At 42.4% G+C, this 19,979-nt stretch overlaps 1 protein-coding gene across 13 annotated transcripts in view; it reads left to right on the forward strand.

Moving 5' to 3' along the window:
• Positions 1–19,979, forward strand: part of RAPGEF2 (Rap guanine nucleotide exchange factor 2) — a 1,671,940-nt gene that overhangs the window by 1,330,312 nt on the left and 321,649 nt on the right. For all 13 annotated transcript variants that reach the window (XM_069631345.1, XM_069631346.1, XM_069631352.1 and 10 more), the window contains one exon: positions 9,671–9,802. In XM_069631345.1, coding sequence (XP_069487446.1) covers positions 9,671–9,802 — 132 coding nt within the window. The remainder of the gene's footprint in view (positions 1–9,670; positions 9,803–19,979) is intronic.

The following is a 19,979-nucleotide window of genomic DNA, read 5'->3' on the forward strand; positions in this document are numbered from 1 at the left end:
GCAGCAGGGCTTCACCGATCGTCCAGGAGTTGCAGCAGTCCTCTTCCTTCAGCTCTTCTTCGGTTCTTTTGTTCCTGTGGTCGACTCTGCTTTCCAAGTGCCAGAGACCTGCTTTTAAACAGTTTTCCCCCATTCATTCCAGCCTGGCTGTCACTCACACAGCAGGGTGGCTGTTCTTGCCAGACAGCCAGCCGGCCAATCACGCCAGAGTGCATTCAGGTGTCCTAGGAGACTAAGCACAGGGAGTTTCGGGCACTCCCTCACATCCTGTCCACACCATACACCCGGGCGCCAGAGGAGGGCTTCAGCACTGAAGCCCGCCAAAGGCCAACAAACAAAGGGACCAAACCTGGTTTGGTTCGCAGAGACAAACACAAGAAGGACCTTTTCTAAAAGAAATGGTGAAAAAAGTTGACCACAGTCTGTTTTTACAGATAGGTCCTGGGCGCCATATTGAAAAACATGGCGGACTCGATTTGTAGCTACCATTGTTCGCAGTCAGGAAAAATCTTGGTAGTTTGATCTAAACTACTGCCACCAGCCATTTAACGTAGGGTAACATCTGACTGTTATATGAGTGTTTTGACTCGGAGGAATCTAGGCAACCCCTCCAGCATTCTATAGGAAGATAGTGTGTGCTGGGTCTGTAAATTTAAAGAGACCAGTTAAGTCAATTTAACTTTACATGCTCTGGGAGACCGTAGTCAGTCTCAGAGCATGTATTTAAACCTTGGGAAGTCTGAAAAGACATTCCTGTGTCACTGCACTGAAGGTGCTGTGTGACCCAGAGAAAAAGATCATGCCAATGGAGTTGTTTTAAAACTCCATAACCAAAGAACACAAAAGTAAAACACACATCAAAATACATGAAAGAGTGGGGAAAAAAAGGCTCACACACTTCCAAGGTAAAAAAATAAAATCCTAGAAATGCAGCAAAGTTGCCGGGGGTCTCAAAAGGTAAGGGAAATTAGCACATTCTTCAGAATTCTCCCTAACAGCCCGAGTCCCGATAGTCTCAACATTAGCGTAGCCCCGGAGCTATTCCAGACCTAGCAACTCCCTAGGGGACAAGAATACAAATTTTGAGTTTTATTCTTCATCCAACGTTACCCATTTTTTGTACATCCACTCCTGGATGACAGAGAGGCCAGAATTGTGGTGGTCAAGCTTACATGATGCATGTCCGCCTGTGACTGATATACTGTTTTGCATGCATGAATGATGTTAAAAAGGGAACAGATGTACAGGGTGAAATGAATTAGTTTTGCTGTACTCGCAATTGGACATCAGAAATTGCTGAATGGCAGGAACCAAAGACAACCCCATGGGTAATTTCAGACAGAACGGAAGATAGTCAATTAACGGCCTCCTGGGTGAACCACAGGGATCATCTCTTAAGCTTCCGTTGATCACCATATTGAAGGCTGCCAAGAGGTTGAGCAAACGAACCATGGAACAGTGTCTCGGATTGACAGCTTCAAGAGCTGAGTGTCAGATGGATAGGAGAGGGAGTCCTGTGTCACAGACAAAATTCAGATTGGTGGTCTTCTAGAAGTTTATTGGGCGGTAATAGGACTATAATTAGCTGGATTGACATGGTCCATATCTGATTTTCTTTTTAATGAATTGACAAATGAAAGCGTGTTTAAAGGAGTTGGGAAGACCTGCTGCTGAAAGGAGGAATTGAGAACATTAGTCAAAATAGGAAAACTGTTTCTGAAATGTCTCACATAGCTGAAGTTGGTACTGGATCTGCTTGAGAATTTGAAGATTTGACAGCTAGTAGTTTAGTGTTAACTTGGGTGTAAGCAATGTGGTGGAAGGAAATTCCTGATGTGCGATGATCAACCTGTTTATCGTTTGCAGGAAGGAGGACCCTTACTTTACTGATCTTATTGCGAAAGAAACGTTGAATGTTATTACAGATTCCAATAGATGGAATCTCGCATGATGGAGAACAAAGAGCCTGGTGGCAGACCCGATGGAGGGGATGCGCCTCCTTTGACTCCATGTTGGAGAATGTAGGGCACAGCTTCCTTGCAATCGTGCGCTTTTTCTGTGCAGCTGCGGGCATGCTTTTGCACCTCATCTGCCAGGGTGTGAATCAGGTGGGGGAAGCTGTAAAGAACGGAGCTGATGGGGTAATTCAGCGCATTGAATGCTGTGTGATTATGTGTTGTCAGATTTCACGGCACTCTAGTCCTCGGTCCCCTCGCTCGTTCTTGTACTGATTAAGGGCGCTTTAGCTCTGACGCATGATTAAAGCGTTTGTACAGTGGCAATTCACTTCATAGCAGCACTGGTCCTGTCAGTAGAGGGCTCATTTCAAGCTGGGCTTTGAAAAGGCATCTACAGCCTCGTGGTTCGTCTTCATGAAAGGCGGTGAACATACTATCATTGCTTAAGAATACTCGCCACTGCTGATCCACGCTGTGCGACGGGTGGCATTAAAAGTCTTTGTGCAGTTTGACATTTCTTTCATGGCAAACCTATATTCATGTGAAAATCGAGTTGACACAAGAAGAGCTATCTATTGCATCTGCAGGAACAGGTAAAGCCATTTGCGGGGATCTTTGTGGGTTTTAGTATGAAGGCTCCTATTCATCCACAACAGATTGATTGAAAGATCCAGGTGGGTTTACCAAAAGTAGCTTGTTGTAAAGTGGAGGCCATTTGTCTTTTATAACCTGCAAGTACTACTTGCACAGCTATTTTTCCCCTCATTTGTGTTTGCTGTGAGGTCTGACTACAGCATTGAACTATATCATTGCAGTGCGATTCAGCCACTCGCCTTGGCATGACTTTTTATCTTTGCGAATGATAGTCCCAAAATTGGTATGTTGCACCTTATAGATCAAAGTTGGACACTATTGCTCTCCAAAAATGCTTTATTCGGTTGATCTACTTTTTTTAGTGCCAGATGGCCCCTAACATCGAATTGATTGGCCTTATAGAATACATCTATACAAGAAGGGAACAAGAACAATGTGGTGTATCTAGGTTATCGAACTAATTGCAATGTTGCACAATTGATTGGTGATAATGCAAATATCATCTTGTCTACAAATGAAACCTTGGCCGTGTTGTACTGTTCATTTATCTCGCTCGCCTTTTGTCAGATAGCCCTCACTGTTAGACATATGGTGTTGCCATGATTTAAACTTCTCTTCTCGGTTCTATAGTTACTTATTTTGTTGCAGAAAGTCCTACAGTACTTATTTTTGTGTTTGCTCTTAAACAAAAGTGTACATGATTAAAGAGAACAAACAAATGGGGCAGTGCATGTTTTCTGGCAGTGGCAGTAATGGCTGCAAAGTTCAGCCTTAAGGCATGAGCATCTTTGGGCGCTGTAGCCATTATGTCATGAGCAGTGGGCATCCTGGTGCAGCCGCAGATGGAGCAAGTCTGCATAGTTCAGTCTTTGACTTTTCGTGTGTCACCTTTTAAGAACATATTAGTATGAAACCTTCTTGTAAATATCATAAATCCAAAGCAGACATAACTTTGAAAGCAATACAATGTACACCTTGTTTGTGCCATTTCCCCCTTCATTATTTCAGACGCTGCTGTCTTTGACGGCTTCAAATTGTTGGCGGTCTCCAAAAATAGTGCCATCGGAAAAGAACATTGGTACATTTCGGCAGATCATTGTTTTATGGACAGCCAGCTGTGGCGGCAGTACTTCCAATGATGTTAATGGTTTGTCATTGTTCAGATATTGAAGTGTAATGAATGATAGCTCTATGAATGGAATGATAGAAATGGTGCATAAAATAAAAACAGTGGATGGAAAGCTTGACTTGACTTGATCATAACCACTGGCCATTTTTTTGAGTTGCTTAGTTCCATTGTATACCATGCAGGTGCCCTTTCAGAAGAGGACCAACCAGATACAAATAAACTTTTCTCGGCCCTCTAAAGGGTCCAGTCTGACCTGCTAGGCACGTCCCTTCCACATGACTACAGAAGCAACCCAAGACATATTAGTCTAGTTGGGCTTGATGACTGAGGTGGCCATTGATTGCCTGGGCACATTGAGCAAGCCACCAACATCTGGGCAGACCCCCTTCAGTCATGGAGGCTTACAAACTCAACTGTATAGACCATCAAGCCCCTACAACAGAAAACAATTGCAGTGTGTTTCACCAGAGCTTGGGTACACTAGTGGGTGTGCGCCTCTGGTTCTCTGGTGGGCTCACTCATTCCTAGCCCACATGTCCCTAAAACCCACTGTTTTAACTATTGCTGGGTAACCCATACTTTCTAAAATCTGGCTAAGGTGATGGCCTAAAGGGCCAAGCCTTTTCCACCATACTCCATTCACGGTTCTTTTAAAGGGTGCACTATCCTATTATGTCTTTGATCAGATGGTAACAGATTATTTTCTCAATAGCATGCCTCTGCAGACACCCGGCTACTTTCTCTCTTTTCACTTGCTCTTTCTCCTTTCTCGGATGTTCCTACTCTCCACTCTACTCTTATTCTTCTCTCCCTTTACTCCTTGTTCTTTGGTCTTGATCCACTCCTCTCTTTAGTCCTCTGATGTCCATTTTTTAAAAAACTTTCTTGCCTTATTTGACATTGGTATTGCATAGCCCTTATTATATAATGAACATTAACTTTCATTGTGGAAAATCTTTTGGATCGGTGCTGAAAAACAAAAGGAGTCACCCCTATTCAAATGCGAGTGTAGGTCTGTGGTAACAGCCTTACTTATCTGGAAATGTTTGCACCTCTTGAAAACGTAACGTTCCTTTTCTTAATGTCTGATAGGTGTGCTAACTAACCCTTCACACCTCACAAATACACTTTACATGAATAGCCCCTTCGAGTATCTTTCACCATTTTGGCCAGAAATTGAGGATATTTTTAGAGCCGTCCCAAAACCAAGTAGCGCTAACAAAATGAACCAATCTGCTACTGGTTATTCACCATAATTGATGCACTATTAGTGTCCATCTTTGGAGCGAGAAATATGTGCTGTTCAACTATCCCATCTTTCCCCATACCCTCACTGCTCCCTGTATATAATCTGCATTAGATGCTGCCCTTAAGATCGCTTGACCCACCAGTCTCAGAGATTCTACCCTCAAACTCTCCTGGTAACACCCCAGGACCCCAAGCACTCGGGTCTGAGTCATTGCTCTTTCTTTCAAATTGTGAACACCCTGGGAACATTAACATATGACGTGCATTCTAGCAGGCTTATTTCCGCAGAGTGCTGTGTATCTGAGGTTCACTAATTTCCAATTGGGCAATATGTTAAACCCCATAATTAGCATGATTAAAATCCAATATGTATGGGCTGCAATGGGTTATGAGCTGTAATCTGCACATTATTGTTCTAAATATGTTGGGTTATTCTAGTTTAGTGCAACCCTAATGGGAAGGGATGCTTGTGATCATAACAGATTTACAAGAGGAAAGAGCGAGTTTAGTAATTAACACTAACAATTACAATATTGTAATAAGACACGCTATACATTTGGAAACCTGTTGGTGAGTTTTGGAAGTGCGTGGAGAAATCTCAGTAATTTGATTAATGTGATCGTGATGTGCAGATTAAAACCTTTATGTATTATTTGTTATAAATTCTCCCATGAATTGTTTAATCAGGAAAATGTGTGTCTTGGGTTAGACTGGCTTTTTTGTGGACAGGAGTTCGTCCCGCCGGCGTCGGAAGGAAATTCTCATGTTGGCTGATGAGTGGCAAACAATGTCTATTTTTACGAGAGAGATTTCCTTTTGTCGCATCAAGCTGTGCCTGCATATCCTGTGCTAATGTTTGTTCCTGTGGTTGAATTTTCATTCACATGTGCGAGCTGCATTTTGTAGAACTAACATGCAGGGTGGTGCCATGCATTTGAAAATACACAATACCTGCACAGGGTACAACATTCCCCCTTGCTATGCTGTGAGGTGCCATCTTTTTGGAAGATCGTGTTTTTGGATGAGAGAGGCTCCTTGTGTTAGTTCACTGGAAGGATTTCTCAAGCCCTCCAGTGAACAACACAAGGAGCCTTCTTTAGAGAAAGAATTGGCTATTATATGGCACAGTCTAGCCATTAAAACATGTTATGGTTCCATTGTCACTTTGTTGAATTGCTTAAGTAACCATATGTAGAGTTCTCTCAAATGCCAAAGACTGACACTCGTCTTCCTAGCCCCTTTCATTTGGAGACATCATTTAATACTTTTATCTCCTTGCACATTAACCAGACCAACAACTGTCTGTCGCTTATTCTGGGCAGCCAAGCTTTTGTGTACTTGCAAGCTTCGTAGAAGTGATCTCTCCTGATCGGGAGCCTAATTTCCCTTTATCAGACCAGAGTCCATCTATCGTATTTACAAAAGATAGGGCTGCCCCTGTGGGCGAGCGTGGAATGGGGCAATATACAATATTCAACAAAAAGAGAAATGCCACGCTACTAACAACAGGAATGTGTTGTAAACATTTATGCTTATTCTTAACAAATGTTGTGTGCACAGAGGTCACGAAGAGTATCCCAGAGTACAAAGATTATTTTAATATATAAACAGGTAAATAATACATATAGTTCAAAGCATACAACCTAAAACCAATGTTCTAGGAAAAAACATATAGTCAAATAGTGACTCAAATTATCAGAAAAACAAAACACAATTCAAAATTGAAATCCACACCATACTGGAAGTTAAACTGAATAAAACCCTGGTGGTTGTGAACTGCTGTAAGGTAAACTGAATACTACCCAAGTCTATCTATCTGCATTCAGAATGCTAGCTTCTTGTCGCCATCTCTCGGCTCTCACAGCATTTTCTGTTTGCAGCACATCAGCCCCAGCCTTACAGCTGGGCAGAGCCACCCCAACTCCATCCCCCCGTAGACTGGAGATGGGAAGCATCTTGTTTTTGGGCTGGCAGTGGCTGCTCATTGGCAGCAGCCAACTTCCTTCTATATGTGCACTCACTCAGACTGAGATAAACCCAGCATACCACCAGGTGAGAGGAGATCTTCCGGGCTGCTCTCGTGTACCTTTTTGTTTAATGTCGATATTGTCCCTTATGGCGGGCTCGCTTCCTAGTTCAACACTCTCCCAGAGCCCCTAGTGGTTCTCAAGCATGGGTATTGATAATCATACCTCTGTGGTCCCCGACTAGAACTGAGCCATCAGTGCAACCATGCTTGTTGCACTGCCAGTGAAGGGCAGTGGCTAAGGTTGCCACCTGTTCACTAACTCACCCAATCCCCTCTAATGCTCGCCATACCTCCTCCCCTTAGCACCCACTTGTGTGCCAGGTAAGAGACGGTGCCCTATCAGAACATGCCGGAAGTTAGGAGATCCTTTGTGGTACTCACAGTGTGATATGTGCTCCTAGGTGGGATCAAGTGTTTGCACTTCCTGGTTGAGTTATATGTGATATTTACTTCCAGGGGAGGCTACATGTGATAATTTCTCCTATGTGTGGTCAGACCTGGTATTTCCAATGTGACATTGGCCTGGGTTGGGTGAAATGTAATTAGTGTGCAGTGATATTTGTTCCTGGGTGGGGTTATCTGTGGTGTCTGCTCCTCGGTCCGACTTCAAGATTTACACTATATCTCATCATTCCTGAGCTGTGGTATTTGCTGTGGCGGCATCTCCACTGTCTCTAACCCTGGCTAACCCATTTAACTTTCTGCTTTCGCCATATATGTACACTGACCAAGTCACTCCCAGGCGAAATTGACCACCAGCTAGAACTCTACTCCACACGCACACCTGTCCCTATCGGGACGCTGCTACTCAGAAACCTGGCCAGTCCACTCACCCTCGCTTCAACGGCTGTGAAGCACCCTTCTGGTTACACGTACCTTAAGTGCCCATATCACAACTCACTTCAAAACATACAAGCAGAGTCGAGTTGCTTCCAATTGACATGCATTAACACAACAGCAAATAAATGTAGCCCTTTTTCCTCTGTCCCTACAAACCAAACCAAACCAACTTTCTTGCAGACCCCAGAATGCCAAGATACCGTGCAAATGGCAGCAGTGAGCGATATAACTTGCTGGAACATAACATAACCCTTTCTCGGGCTTATACACACATACAGTCTAGGATCATCTGCTGTTCACCTCTGTAGGTCTAGCAGGGCTTGCACCTAATTTGTTTTCAAAGAGTTAATCAAATAGACGAACCCTTAAACATAGTTGGTAAATGCCGTTGGCTAAGTTACTGTTGTGTATAAATTGGATGTTGCCTAAATGTTTGCCCTGGCTCTATCGGAATGATCGAATGAAGGCGACCGGGGGGGGGGGGGGCTCCAGGACCACCACCCTTTCTTGCGTTTGATTTACTGAGCTAGTTAAACAAACAAGATGTTGCCCAATAATGCAGTCACATTGCCTTGTCATTCCGCTTCTTAAGTTTGGCAAGAAGAGTGGAGGACAATATGATTTAAAGATACATATATCCTCATAATTAAACACTTGTGTTTGAGAGCGATATAAATAAGAAATCATTTTATATTGATAATCGCATATTCTAGGAGATGTAGACTTCTTTAGCCTTACTTAGTCAAAAACACCTGACAGACAATTTCCATACATATGTACATGTGTGTAGATTTTGACGCTACACAAGCACAGTGTGGGTTCATTTATTTTGGTGGGAAGACCCCTTTGTTTATTTCTTTTCTTTTTCTGAAATAATTTTGATTCAAATCAGTGTCATATTTGGAGGGAATATTCAGAGATCTTTCCAGCTCGGCTGCAAAGGTGGGTGGATTCACAAAGGTTTTGAAAAGTACAGCCTCCACAGAGTACGTCAGAATTTCATCCTACTCAGTGAGCTGTTTTCATAATTTCCTTTATAAACATTCTTGAAAACCAATACCATTCTTTTGTTTTTAAGATCACTTTCTGTGAAGGAAAAACGTGCGATTCCGGCCCATCCGGGTGTATCAGCACTTTTACTCTCTAAAAATAGGCAAATACTCCCCAAAAATAAAAAATCTGGAGTAAAAATGCCCCCAACAAAAAGTAGGGAACAGACACATATGACCTTGTAGCCTGGCTTTCCCCTAAAGAGCTTCATGGATATATTTGGACCAGTAGTGCATGCATTACCAGAGAAAGAAACTACTGTTATTACTGCCTGATCGGAAGAAGTAAACAATATCTTTTAATGTACATAAATAACTAAGTGCAAAGAAATAATTATTGCAAAAACATTTATTTTACTGTTAAAACATATAGTTTTACTCTTATAAAACACTCCAATTGGGAAAGGGACTCACATTTGTACTCCCAAAAATATCATTTTACTTAAAATAGGGAGTAAAATACACACACTTCAAAATCTTATCTGAAGCACTGAGCCCATCTGTAATGGCAGTTTAGGAAACGGTTGATATTCTACAGAAAATCCTGCGCATTTGTTTATATATTATGAAGTCATGTACTGAGCTTTTGCATGGAATGTATGCATGGAGTTGTGGTCGTTTGTTAGTGCGAATTTGCATGCTCACAGTTTCCACACATCCCATGATTGTCTGGGTAGCTGCCTCGTTAAAGGGCAAAATGGAAAATGTGTGGGTTGCTTCAGTTGTGTTACTGCAGGCTTCCTCTGTGCGTTGTAGTTGTTTGTGCATTCTGACATTCTAGCGACTTGCCACATGACTTAAGTCTCCCTTCTCTTTCTTGCAGCTTCCTGCAGATTTCACAAAGCTGCACCTTACAGACAGTCTCCATCCACAGGTGACCCACGTTTCCTCAAGCCATTCAGGATGTAGCATTACAAGCGATTCCGGAAGCAGCAGCTTGTCTGACATCTACCAGGTAAGAGCTGGCAGCCTCCTGCTTACATTGGGCAGCTAATGATTCACTTTGATGTCAGCTTCCTGTTTTATCCCAATTAATGTTACAACCGGGAAGTAGAACCATCTTTTTGAGTTTGTGCTTTTTCTCATTCACTGAAAGGTGTACAATCTGGAATCCATGGTCTTTGACTAAAATGATCGGCATAGTGTTAAGGTTAGCCACAGTAAGCAGCACAAAGGAAGGCGTTATTCTTGTTGTGAGTACAGGGTGGGTCACAACAGGTATGCAGTGGCAAGGGAACATCCACCAGCAATCCTGTCTCCAAGCAAGCATCTCGCCCAACTGTTACACATAAGAAATTCAGCATACCACTCAGTCAACATTTTCCCCAATGCATCCATAAACGCATGCAAAGGAGCTAGGAGAGGTCTAAAGCACATACCAATGGTTGACATTTAGAGGCCTGTGGCAGAGGTCATCTCACATAGCCACTAGCTAGCTCTGAACACTTTCCAACTACATTTTATGGTAACCATCCAATGAATATGTTTTCAGAAAAAACTCAAAGGGCGTTTTATGTGATGAGTTTGACTTACTGTTCGAGCTATTGTATGTCTGACGCCCATGAGTTTAAGGAAACCAGTGTCAAGACAAGCTCATTTATAGCCTCTGAACACTTAGCATTGGCAGTTAATCTTAATGAAGGAGGAAATTGATTCTAAAAGTTGGAAATCACAGATAGTCCGGCCCCTTCCATAGATCGAACTATTTGACCTGAAGAGTTTTACAAATGTCTTTCTTAAAGGGTGACCCCTGATTCCATGTTTGTTTCTTGCTCCCACAAGCTGATTTTATTAAGTGAAGATGTGAAAGGGGCTTCATGGCTCTGCTGGTGGTTTTAGCATGGCATTCTCTCATTGGTGAAAACACATAGCGCATTCGATAGGATGTATGTTATAATATTGTATCCCAAAAGACCGAATTACAAAATCATGGAGCTCATTAGCCCACATATTTTGTAATTCGTTTTTTTGGCCGTTTGTCTCCCGCACTTCCTATAATGTATGTGGGGAACACCCCCGCAACCTGCCCACCCCTGTTTGATATTATGGGTTCAGATCTTATTTACTATGCCAAAGGCGCTGTAAACGGGCATTCAGCATTTTAGATGCAGTCTTTTTGTGCAATCCCCGTTCGATATGCTCCATTTATTGAAGAATGTACTACATCCAGCGCTTTAGATCAAGGAACATGTCCATGACCTTTTCGGTGACCTGTATTTTAAGCCAAGAGTCTTTCAAAATACCTGAAAAATGGACGGTGAAATAAAAGCAAGCAGAGTAGAGGCATGAGCATGTTTAAAGAGGGCCCATATGAGATTAGCCACACATTTCCATTTAACATAGCACCACAAGATCTCCTCGGTTTGTCAATCCTCCTTAACTGTCCCGTTGTAAATAAGCATGCTGCTAGAGTGCTAAGTGTTTATCTTGATATCATTCTTCGGCTCCCCTCCAATAGTGGAGGACCACTACCACCCTTCCCGCGTCAGTCCACAGTATTAAGTCATACACAACTATTTGACAGCATTGTAAAAACTGGATAAGGGTGCCTTCTTTGGAAAGAGGTAACGAAAGCTAGGAGGTGAAAGCCCCTTTTTGAGGGAGATGGTAATGGTAATAAAGATTGTGTGTGAGGCGAGAGCACTGCAAAGAGGCTGACAAGACAGATATAGACAGATATAGAGGCTAAGCAAGACAAGAGGGACATTAGTGAGAGAAGGGGACGGTTTGAGATATAGAGGGAAAGATGACGCAAATACATGTTTCCTGCCAGATGGCCATTAGCGTTTATGAAGAACAGTTGTAAAGCATATATACTCACCAGAGGTGATCTTGTGGTGATGGTAAGAGCCATGTTTTGACATATTTGCAGAAGGCAAGGTGTTTGCGAATGCTCTGAATAGATTGTGTGAGAGAACACGAGATGTGTAGCTTTAATGGAGAATCACAGGCACAGGGTTTCATTTTGTTCTGAGAGAATTTGAAGATTTTGGAGGTGGAGCAAAGACGTCAGACGCATGTGTTTTTCCAATTTACAAATAAGTACAAGGTCACATTGGGAGTTCTATGAAAACCTCAAAAACCAGTTAACTTGACACTTAGCAAACGAGAGCCAATGGAAGGAGTTGAGGGCTGGTGAATTCTTTTCAAAGTTTAGGAGCACCTCATGAGTGCTCTTTCAGAGATCACATCAGAGATCACAACTGATGGGGGCAGGGATCTCAAAGAGAAGGAGATGTGAAAGGGGAGAAAGATAGAAAAAGGTTTTGAAAAATTATTGGCCTTAGACTCAGAAGTCAAGCAGTTTGATACTCGCCTTATCTGTAACACACTATAACTGCATCCTACCAAAATAACAAAACCTCAGGGTAAGTTTAGAAAGAAGGATAGCTGAACAAGTGGATCTCTAGCAATCTACTCGTCCCCCAAGACCTCAGGATAGTAATGCACTACAAATGGCTGGTTCTGCGATGATTGTTACTCTAGGCCACTGGAGTTGGTAACCTGAAACCACTACAAGTGCAGACAAGAACACCTTGTAGCATACTACAGTATCAAGAGTATAGCGATAGGAGAATTTGAACGATCACTTCCCTCATACAGGAGTCAAAGCTTACCCACCTTTATCCTCAGTCCCACTAATCTCATTTGTCCTGCTTTACCATGATTAGGGATGATCCACTTTAAAGTAATTGCCTAATGTTGCTCCATCAAAGTTATCTCAAATTGAGCAGCCTCCTTCTGAAAAACAGAAGTTCTCAAACTGTGTTGATGGTTTCCCAATGCCTTCTTTGTGCGCGGCTAAGTTAGGTCTGCAAAGTGGCAAAATCAAGAGGAAAATTAGCCTTGTAGGATAAATGTCCAAGATATGGATGGGAAAGTCAGTGGTGATCAGATTGGATGTTCCCAGTCGGGCTACGTGGTTGGAAATGGAGCTTCGTCATTTCTCATGGGCAGCAGATAGTTTTGGACTTTGAACAGTTCAGCTTGTCTTTTGCTTTTCAGATTAACGTATTTGAAATCTTCAGAGAAAGCCAGGGTCGGACTGGCATATGAAATCTGCCCCGGCATCAATAAAAAAAAAAAGTGGCCCACAATCGCAAAGAGCAATTCATTACCTTTTGTTTAATACCGTTTCATTGCTGCCCGAGGGGGGCCTTTTAGTAAAGGCTGAGAGTACTGCATTTTAAACCATATTTGATCGATAACATTGGTCAAAACTACCAGATACACATTGCAGTACCTGGCCTACTTTCCCCCCCCAATAACTGGCCTACGCAAGCAAGTTGGCCGGACCCTTTGGTTATTTCTCTGTAGGCCAGTCTGAGCCTGGGGAAAGCATAATCAATCTGCCAACCCATTCATTCCCTGCAATCTTTCGTTCAAGTTCTATATGAGTGAAACCACTAGTTTGTTTTATTGATCAACATGTAATATTTCTTTAGTGTTGCAGTGGCTTAGGGTGCTTGTTTGTTCTGGCTATCCTAGAGAGAAAAGGACATGAGCATTCAGATTACCTCTTTGGTTAATGTGATGATTCAGCGCTTGAGTGTGATTTGCAGTTCATGGGGTATTCTTCTTTGCTGTTCTTCAATTTTCATCTCATTTACTTCAGAATCTTCTTTAAAAACCAACATGTCTTGGATGTGCACTTTGACAGGGGTGTTGCTGTCGCATGTTAAAGAATGTCGAGGCACCTCTTCCAGGATGCTTAGAACTGGAGTTTCGTTTGTAAGGGCTCGTACAGCAACCACCACAATCCTATTAATCGATGTATTGCATTAGAGAAATGGTATATGAGTGGCAGCTTGTTGGTATTTAGTTATTTACCTACCCATTGAATGCCCACGGCCATGATGATCCCCATTTCCATACCCACCCACTTCCTGCCCATCCCTGTCCCTCCCCGTCCAGAGCACATCAGCCTCGGATCTCTTTGACCTAGCTTTATTAAGCTTTACCAGCAAACCTTGTGCTCGAGTGCCTGCCACTGTTTTTTCAACAGTCTCCTGAGAGTTAATTACTTAAGTTGTAAATGCGCTACTGGTGTGATAAAAATGTCAATCAGGTCTGCCTTCAGGCACTCTTATTTGCAAGCACAACGCATGTCCTCCACTGAAGTCCTAAATCCTGTTAAATACAAGCACTGGCAAAACCAACAGTTTTGGCTTGTGTATAAACATTAGCCATTTGCCGGGCACTGCTATTACATGTCCAGCTACTCGCACCATTTTGCAACTGCTTCCATCGATGGCCAGTTAATACCTCTATGGCAGTGCCTGCAAATGCCTTTCCCATGTCTGCACAAAAGTCAAAATTGTTGGCATTGCCAATGCTTAAGCCAGATCAGAGAAGGATGGTTTTAAGAATGTTGTGTGCAACTTCCCTTGTTATTGCTGGGATTCAGGCTTATAAGGCCTGGTGAATAAGTTCACGAGGATGATGCACACAGTTTTGTTGCAACAGTGGGGTGAAAATGATTTGTGCATCTACATGATCTAAACTTAACACTTTGGTGCGTCAGTTAATCATTTTTCTTCTTCCCATAATTACAAATGTGTTTTTGTGCACTCTAATGAAATTTTTCAGAAAAAAACAAAATTGTGTGTTGACCACACCTCAAATGGAAAATAATTTTCTGTGTTCATTAACCCTATATACGCTTAGCCCCTTCCCAAAAAGACTGAAGTATTATTCTTTCCCTCTAACACGCTTCCCCTCCTTTTATTCTCTTTCCCCCTACTAATCTCCCTGTCTCTGCCTTTGCTCGCAATCTAGGCCTCCACTTCGACTCCACCCTCTCCTTTACCCACCACATTGCTCTTACTGCACGTGCCTGTCGCTACCACCTCTTTAATGTTCAAAAAATCTGTTCCTCCCTCACATTCCATGCTCCCAACTCTTAATCTCTTCCCTCATCTTCTCCCGCCTTTTCTACTGCTCTAATCTCCTTTTTGGACTCCCTGCCTCTCATCTTGCCCCCCTCAAATCCCTCTACCACTCTGCCATCCCTACCCTTTGCCTTCTCTCTCGTCATGACTCTTTCATTCAAAACTTACATTTAACTTCCTCTGTCTTGTTTTTAAACCTCTTTATGATCTCGCTTCCCCATACCTTTCCTCTCTCCTTTCACTCTACGCTCCCTCTCGCTCCCTTCGATCTGCTGATCTCTTCCTGCTCTCTGTTCCTCCATATTTTTGTGCCTCTTCTCGTTTCCGATCGTTTCAGCTCCTTGCCCCCCTACACTGGAACTCTCTACCTCTCTATTCGCTCCATTTCCTCTTACTCCTCCTTCCGTACCTCTTTGAAATCTCATCTTCTCCATCCCGCGTCCTGACACCTCATTACTTCCCTCTTTTCCCTCTCACTCACACCTCCTTATCCTCTCCATTTCCTCTTATGCTTCCTTCCCTCCCCCTTGAAATGTCTTCTTCATCCCTGTCCTAACTCCGCTATTACTTCCCTCTTCCTCTCTCTCTGTTCTATTTCTCGTTTATTGTCTTAGGTAAATTTTTCTACATACTGGTTTTGATGGTTTATCTCATGTTTTGCAATTAAGCTTCTATTTTATTATATTCTGTTGTTATGTAAAGCTCTTTGGCGTAAAGCGCTATATCAATTTTGATAAATACAAAGGAATACAAATACAAAATGTCAACCAGACATATAGCATGATTTTTTTATGATGCGCCTCGCCCACCATTTTTGACTTCTTCCCTTACCTGCCATATCACACCCGCATTTAGGATATATAAATATTTCTTAAGGCCAATGAAGGGTTAATAAATAAACGTAATGTTTTTATAGATTATGATCTAAACTCTCTTCTGTTCTGTGGCAATGTGGTTCCAGTAACACACTTCTCGTAGACGTTGAAAATGGCTTAGTGCTCCCTCATTATTGGTTCTGTGCCTGTTTCTACTTAAGATCTGACCTAAAGATCATGGACATATAACAAGGCTGTTACAAATACCTTTTTATGAGGTCGACTGTCTCATTTTGAGGTCTAGTGGAAAATAGCCTTCTCTAAAATGCGTAATATCTAGATCGTTTAACTCGTGGTCATTGTTCTCTTTCTGATCTCAGCTCCTTGTGTAAACGACATTCATTTTGCATGCTTTATGCTAATCCCTAGCATAGATGAACAGTGTGGCAGCAACAGTGTTACCTGAGCAGGTATGCCCCAACACATTGGAGCCGGAGTAGCACTTTCTGCTCAGATTGCCTGCTAGCAACAGTATTGCCTTTGCCAACTGTATAAAGAGTGTGGTGAGGCAGCCGGGATGCTCGATGCGGCATGTCCACGTTTAGTAACAGCCAGCAGAAACCACCATCTGCAATCAGGTGGGAAGACTCCCATCCTCACATGCCAAGGTCGTCATCCGTTTACACTTTTGCTATCGTATCATTAGTTTAACCTCTTAATTGTCAATTTTTCTATTTTATGTTGTAGAGGCTCTTACAGACTCGTGCTTTTCCTTGACATCCTTTATTTTTAACTGCATTTTAAAATTGTGTGTCCACTTCTCTTGTTCATCTTCTTTTTTTTTTGACTGCACAGTGCACTCTGAAAATGTTTCTCAGTTTCGGGATAAAAGATAATCTTATCAAAATTGTGCCATCAGATCGGTTTGGTGCACATAAATATCTGATTTTGGAGAATATCAGCTAGCACCTTTGAAAAGCTAGGCCTGTTACATGTGAAAATGTCCACTAATGTTAAAAGTTCTTGGTTTAATTGACCCCTCCGCTCTGGTTTGCCAATACTCTGAATTATTTGAAGTTTCTCCTCATATCCCTAGAAATTCTCATAGGTTTACTAGGGGATGTTAACTGTTGGCTTGAAGTGTGGCCAGCCAAAAGGGACCGGATTAATTGACTCTTAACTATCCAAACCATGTTTTGGCCAATACACGTGGCCCAGTGTTTGCCAGAAAATCACTGATTACAACTAAATTCCCTTACACTTTTAATTGGATAGATCACTTTGGCGTTTCATTTCACATTTGTTTAATGTCTATCCCAGTCCCTAACCCTGTTATATTTTTAAACTACGTTTTTGGGAGTGGTCCCAGGTGATACCTGCTCATTTGCCCTTTATTTCTTTAGACTTCACTCCTGGATGAAGCCCGGGAATGCCCTTGGGCATATCCCACCATAATTAAATCATCATCACCAAAGCACTCAATCAAATAGCCCTGCTCAAAGAACAGAACGTTCATGATCCACCACCATGGGCCATGGTTCAACAACTCCCTCCTCACCATAAAAACTATATAGAACGGCCTTTTCATACATTTAATCACCCGTCAATAATTCCTGGTATGTACTGTGCATTCTAGAGCATCTGTATGGGAGAGCAGGATTTTCATCACTTGCATTCCAATATTCTTCCTTCTCTCTTCATGCGTTCCAGGACTTTATTAAACCATTGCTTTTTTCCATGGTTTTCTGTTTCTTTAGCCTCGGATGCGCAAAGGGTATCCATAAATTTAGTTGTTTCACTGTTCAAAGACGCAGAGTGCGTTATTAGGATCCTCGTCTCTTCGAGAGGTGGATGTGGGTTCCTGAGTGATGTTTGGAAGTATTCAACGGTTTTACTTTTTATTGATCTTCAAGGTGCAGTATTCAGTTGAATGGGTTTGGGATGTTTGTTTTCTGGTACGGTGGTGTATTGCTCGCCAATAGTGCACGGACAGTAATTTATCACCAGTACAGCCGCAGAGCCAATACTTTGAACGCAGGTAGACAACGCAAGACTTACAACCACACGCACACTTAGAGAGTAAGTAGCACTTATACGGCTATTTATTCATAGTTAGGCATATTATACAATACAAGCATAGATCAGATAAATCATAGGAAAGACAGTAAATTAGCAAGAATACATCACCATTGGCGTAACTTGACGAAACCTCATCTCGCCAGAAGCGGCTGAAAGACCCTGATAACAGCCAGGCCGAGAGCACAACAGCCCACAGGTATATCGGACTAGGGCGTCCCCCCTCCGACTGAGGTCTTTGTGCTTATCCCGTCTGACCGTTGAGGGTTTCCGCATATATGCCCTCCTCAACAAGGGGTGGCAACTTCTCGAACCTTCTGGCAATGCGCTTCCGCATTGATGGGTGACCGTTGGTTGCCAGCTGGGTCAACCGACAGTAACCTCAAGGAGCAAAGCGCTTCCCTCTCCTAAACGCCCCGGAAAACAATTCCATAACTCATCTCAAAACCTTGGCGCAAGCATAGCAGATGGCCGGAAGGAAAGTAGTGGCCAGACATGTGGGATTTAATTTTTCTACTTGTGTGACTGTGAAAAGTTCTTGGATGGACCAACATAGATTAAAAGTAAACACCAGAAAAACCAAGGTTATGATATGTCAAGGCCACCCAACCTCATCTCTTAATTGTTGTCCACCATGCTTGCCTTACACTGAACATTTATAATGTAGCATACCTATTGATGATCATTTTACATGAACACCTCAAATTAATAAAATCACTAAAAATTGTTTTTCCCACATCAAACTATTGAAAAGGTTACTCTCATATTTATCTTTTTTCCACTCCAAGTGGTCATATGAATGCCTTGGTTAACTCAAGATTAGATTATTGTAATTCAGCTTTTCTTGCTTTAGCACAACACTCATCGAAAAAAGGAAGCACAGTCTAACAGGCAGAGATCTCTTAAAGCCTCTACATAGAAACTATATTACATTAGTCCTTAACAGCTTCACTGCCTCCGAGTGGAAGAAAGAATTGCTTTTAAAGTAGTGATTCATGCTCAAAGCTTTCTTTGCTATAGGTCCTTGTATCTGAAGATCTATCTTTCCTAAAAACCTTCTAGGAATCTCTTCTCTGCTGCCTCTGTCCTTATTTTGTACCCCTTCAATTCGTGGAGCCAATCAAATACTTTATTTCAAAGCAAACACTTGAAAGCAACATAATAAGTCCATGATGTTATAAAAGTATAATTGTAAGTACAAAACCTTATTTAAAAATATAAATACATTTTTCATATTACAACCACAATGAATTTAATTAAAATGCAGAGATTAAAACTTTACAACGCTATTTCCTCTGCCAAACTTATTTACAGCAAATGGGTGTGTTTACTAAATCCTTGCTGGGAACCTGGTTTTATGCGATTGAAAGGTGCATACTACAACAGTCTAGCCGTGATGCTTCCTAATACACCACTCGCAGCTCGAAGGATGTAACAGTAAACTGTACAGCAACGTCTGAGTCCCAACTGCTTCAATTCTAGCCTTAGGAATCTTCTTATCGCTATGGCAATGTGCTTCCAGAACAACAATATATGGATAGGGGTATTAATTGAGATGCTGTCCCAATCACAAATTGTGGAGATCTCTGGCTTTGCTAACGGTGAACCAGTAGGAAACGATACCAAACATAGCCTAGTTACCCACCTCATTGCCTCGATTGAGTTAACTGGGGAGGCATGGTCCCATGCTGCAGCACCCTTTGAAAGTGAGTTAGGCCTCAATCAAAGGTGGTAGTCTAAACTTTTACTTTAGGGGTTTTGTCAGACTGGGAACCCTTGGTATTTTTATAAAGACGTTTTCCATAGGAAACATTTCAACACTTCTGTGTCCTATCTACGTCGTTTTGGTCCGCTTACGCCTGCCCCAATAGGACGCAGCGGTATAAATAGCCCCGCCCCCGCGGCTCCCTTCAGATTTCAAACGTCTACCAAAGTAGTGGGATCACCTCGTGTTATCTGCTATTTTACAAGGTTGATTTTGTTTCTTCCCAATGTCTGGGAAGGTGTTGTTTCGTCCGTGTGCTACATGCGGATTGAAAAAGGTTTACGAGGGAGATAGGCATATGGATTGCCTGTATTGTCTTCATCCTCATCATTCTGCAGACAGTTGTGAGATTTGTAAAGGCTTCTCACAGAAGACCCTGAGAGACCGAAATAGACGTCTGGTGACGTGGCTGAATGACGGCGCTACGCATAGTTTATCCTCAAGATAAAAATCTCTGGTAGTTCCCTGCCGCTCTGTATCTGCAGAAACGCCGGCGAAGAAGCCACGTTCGACGGAGAAGCCTTCCTCTGAGAAACATTCTACGAGGGAATCGTCATCAAAAGGAAAAGCTTCTTCTTCTTCTTC

Source organism: Ambystoma mexicanum, chromosome 6q (genome assembly GCF_040938575.1).
Source record: "Ambystoma mexicanum isolate Mex_15411 chromosome 6q, UKY_AmexF1_1, whole genome shotgun sequence".
NCBI lineage: Eukaryota > Metazoa > Chordata > Amphibia > Caudata > Ambystomatidae > Ambystoma > Ambystoma mexicanum.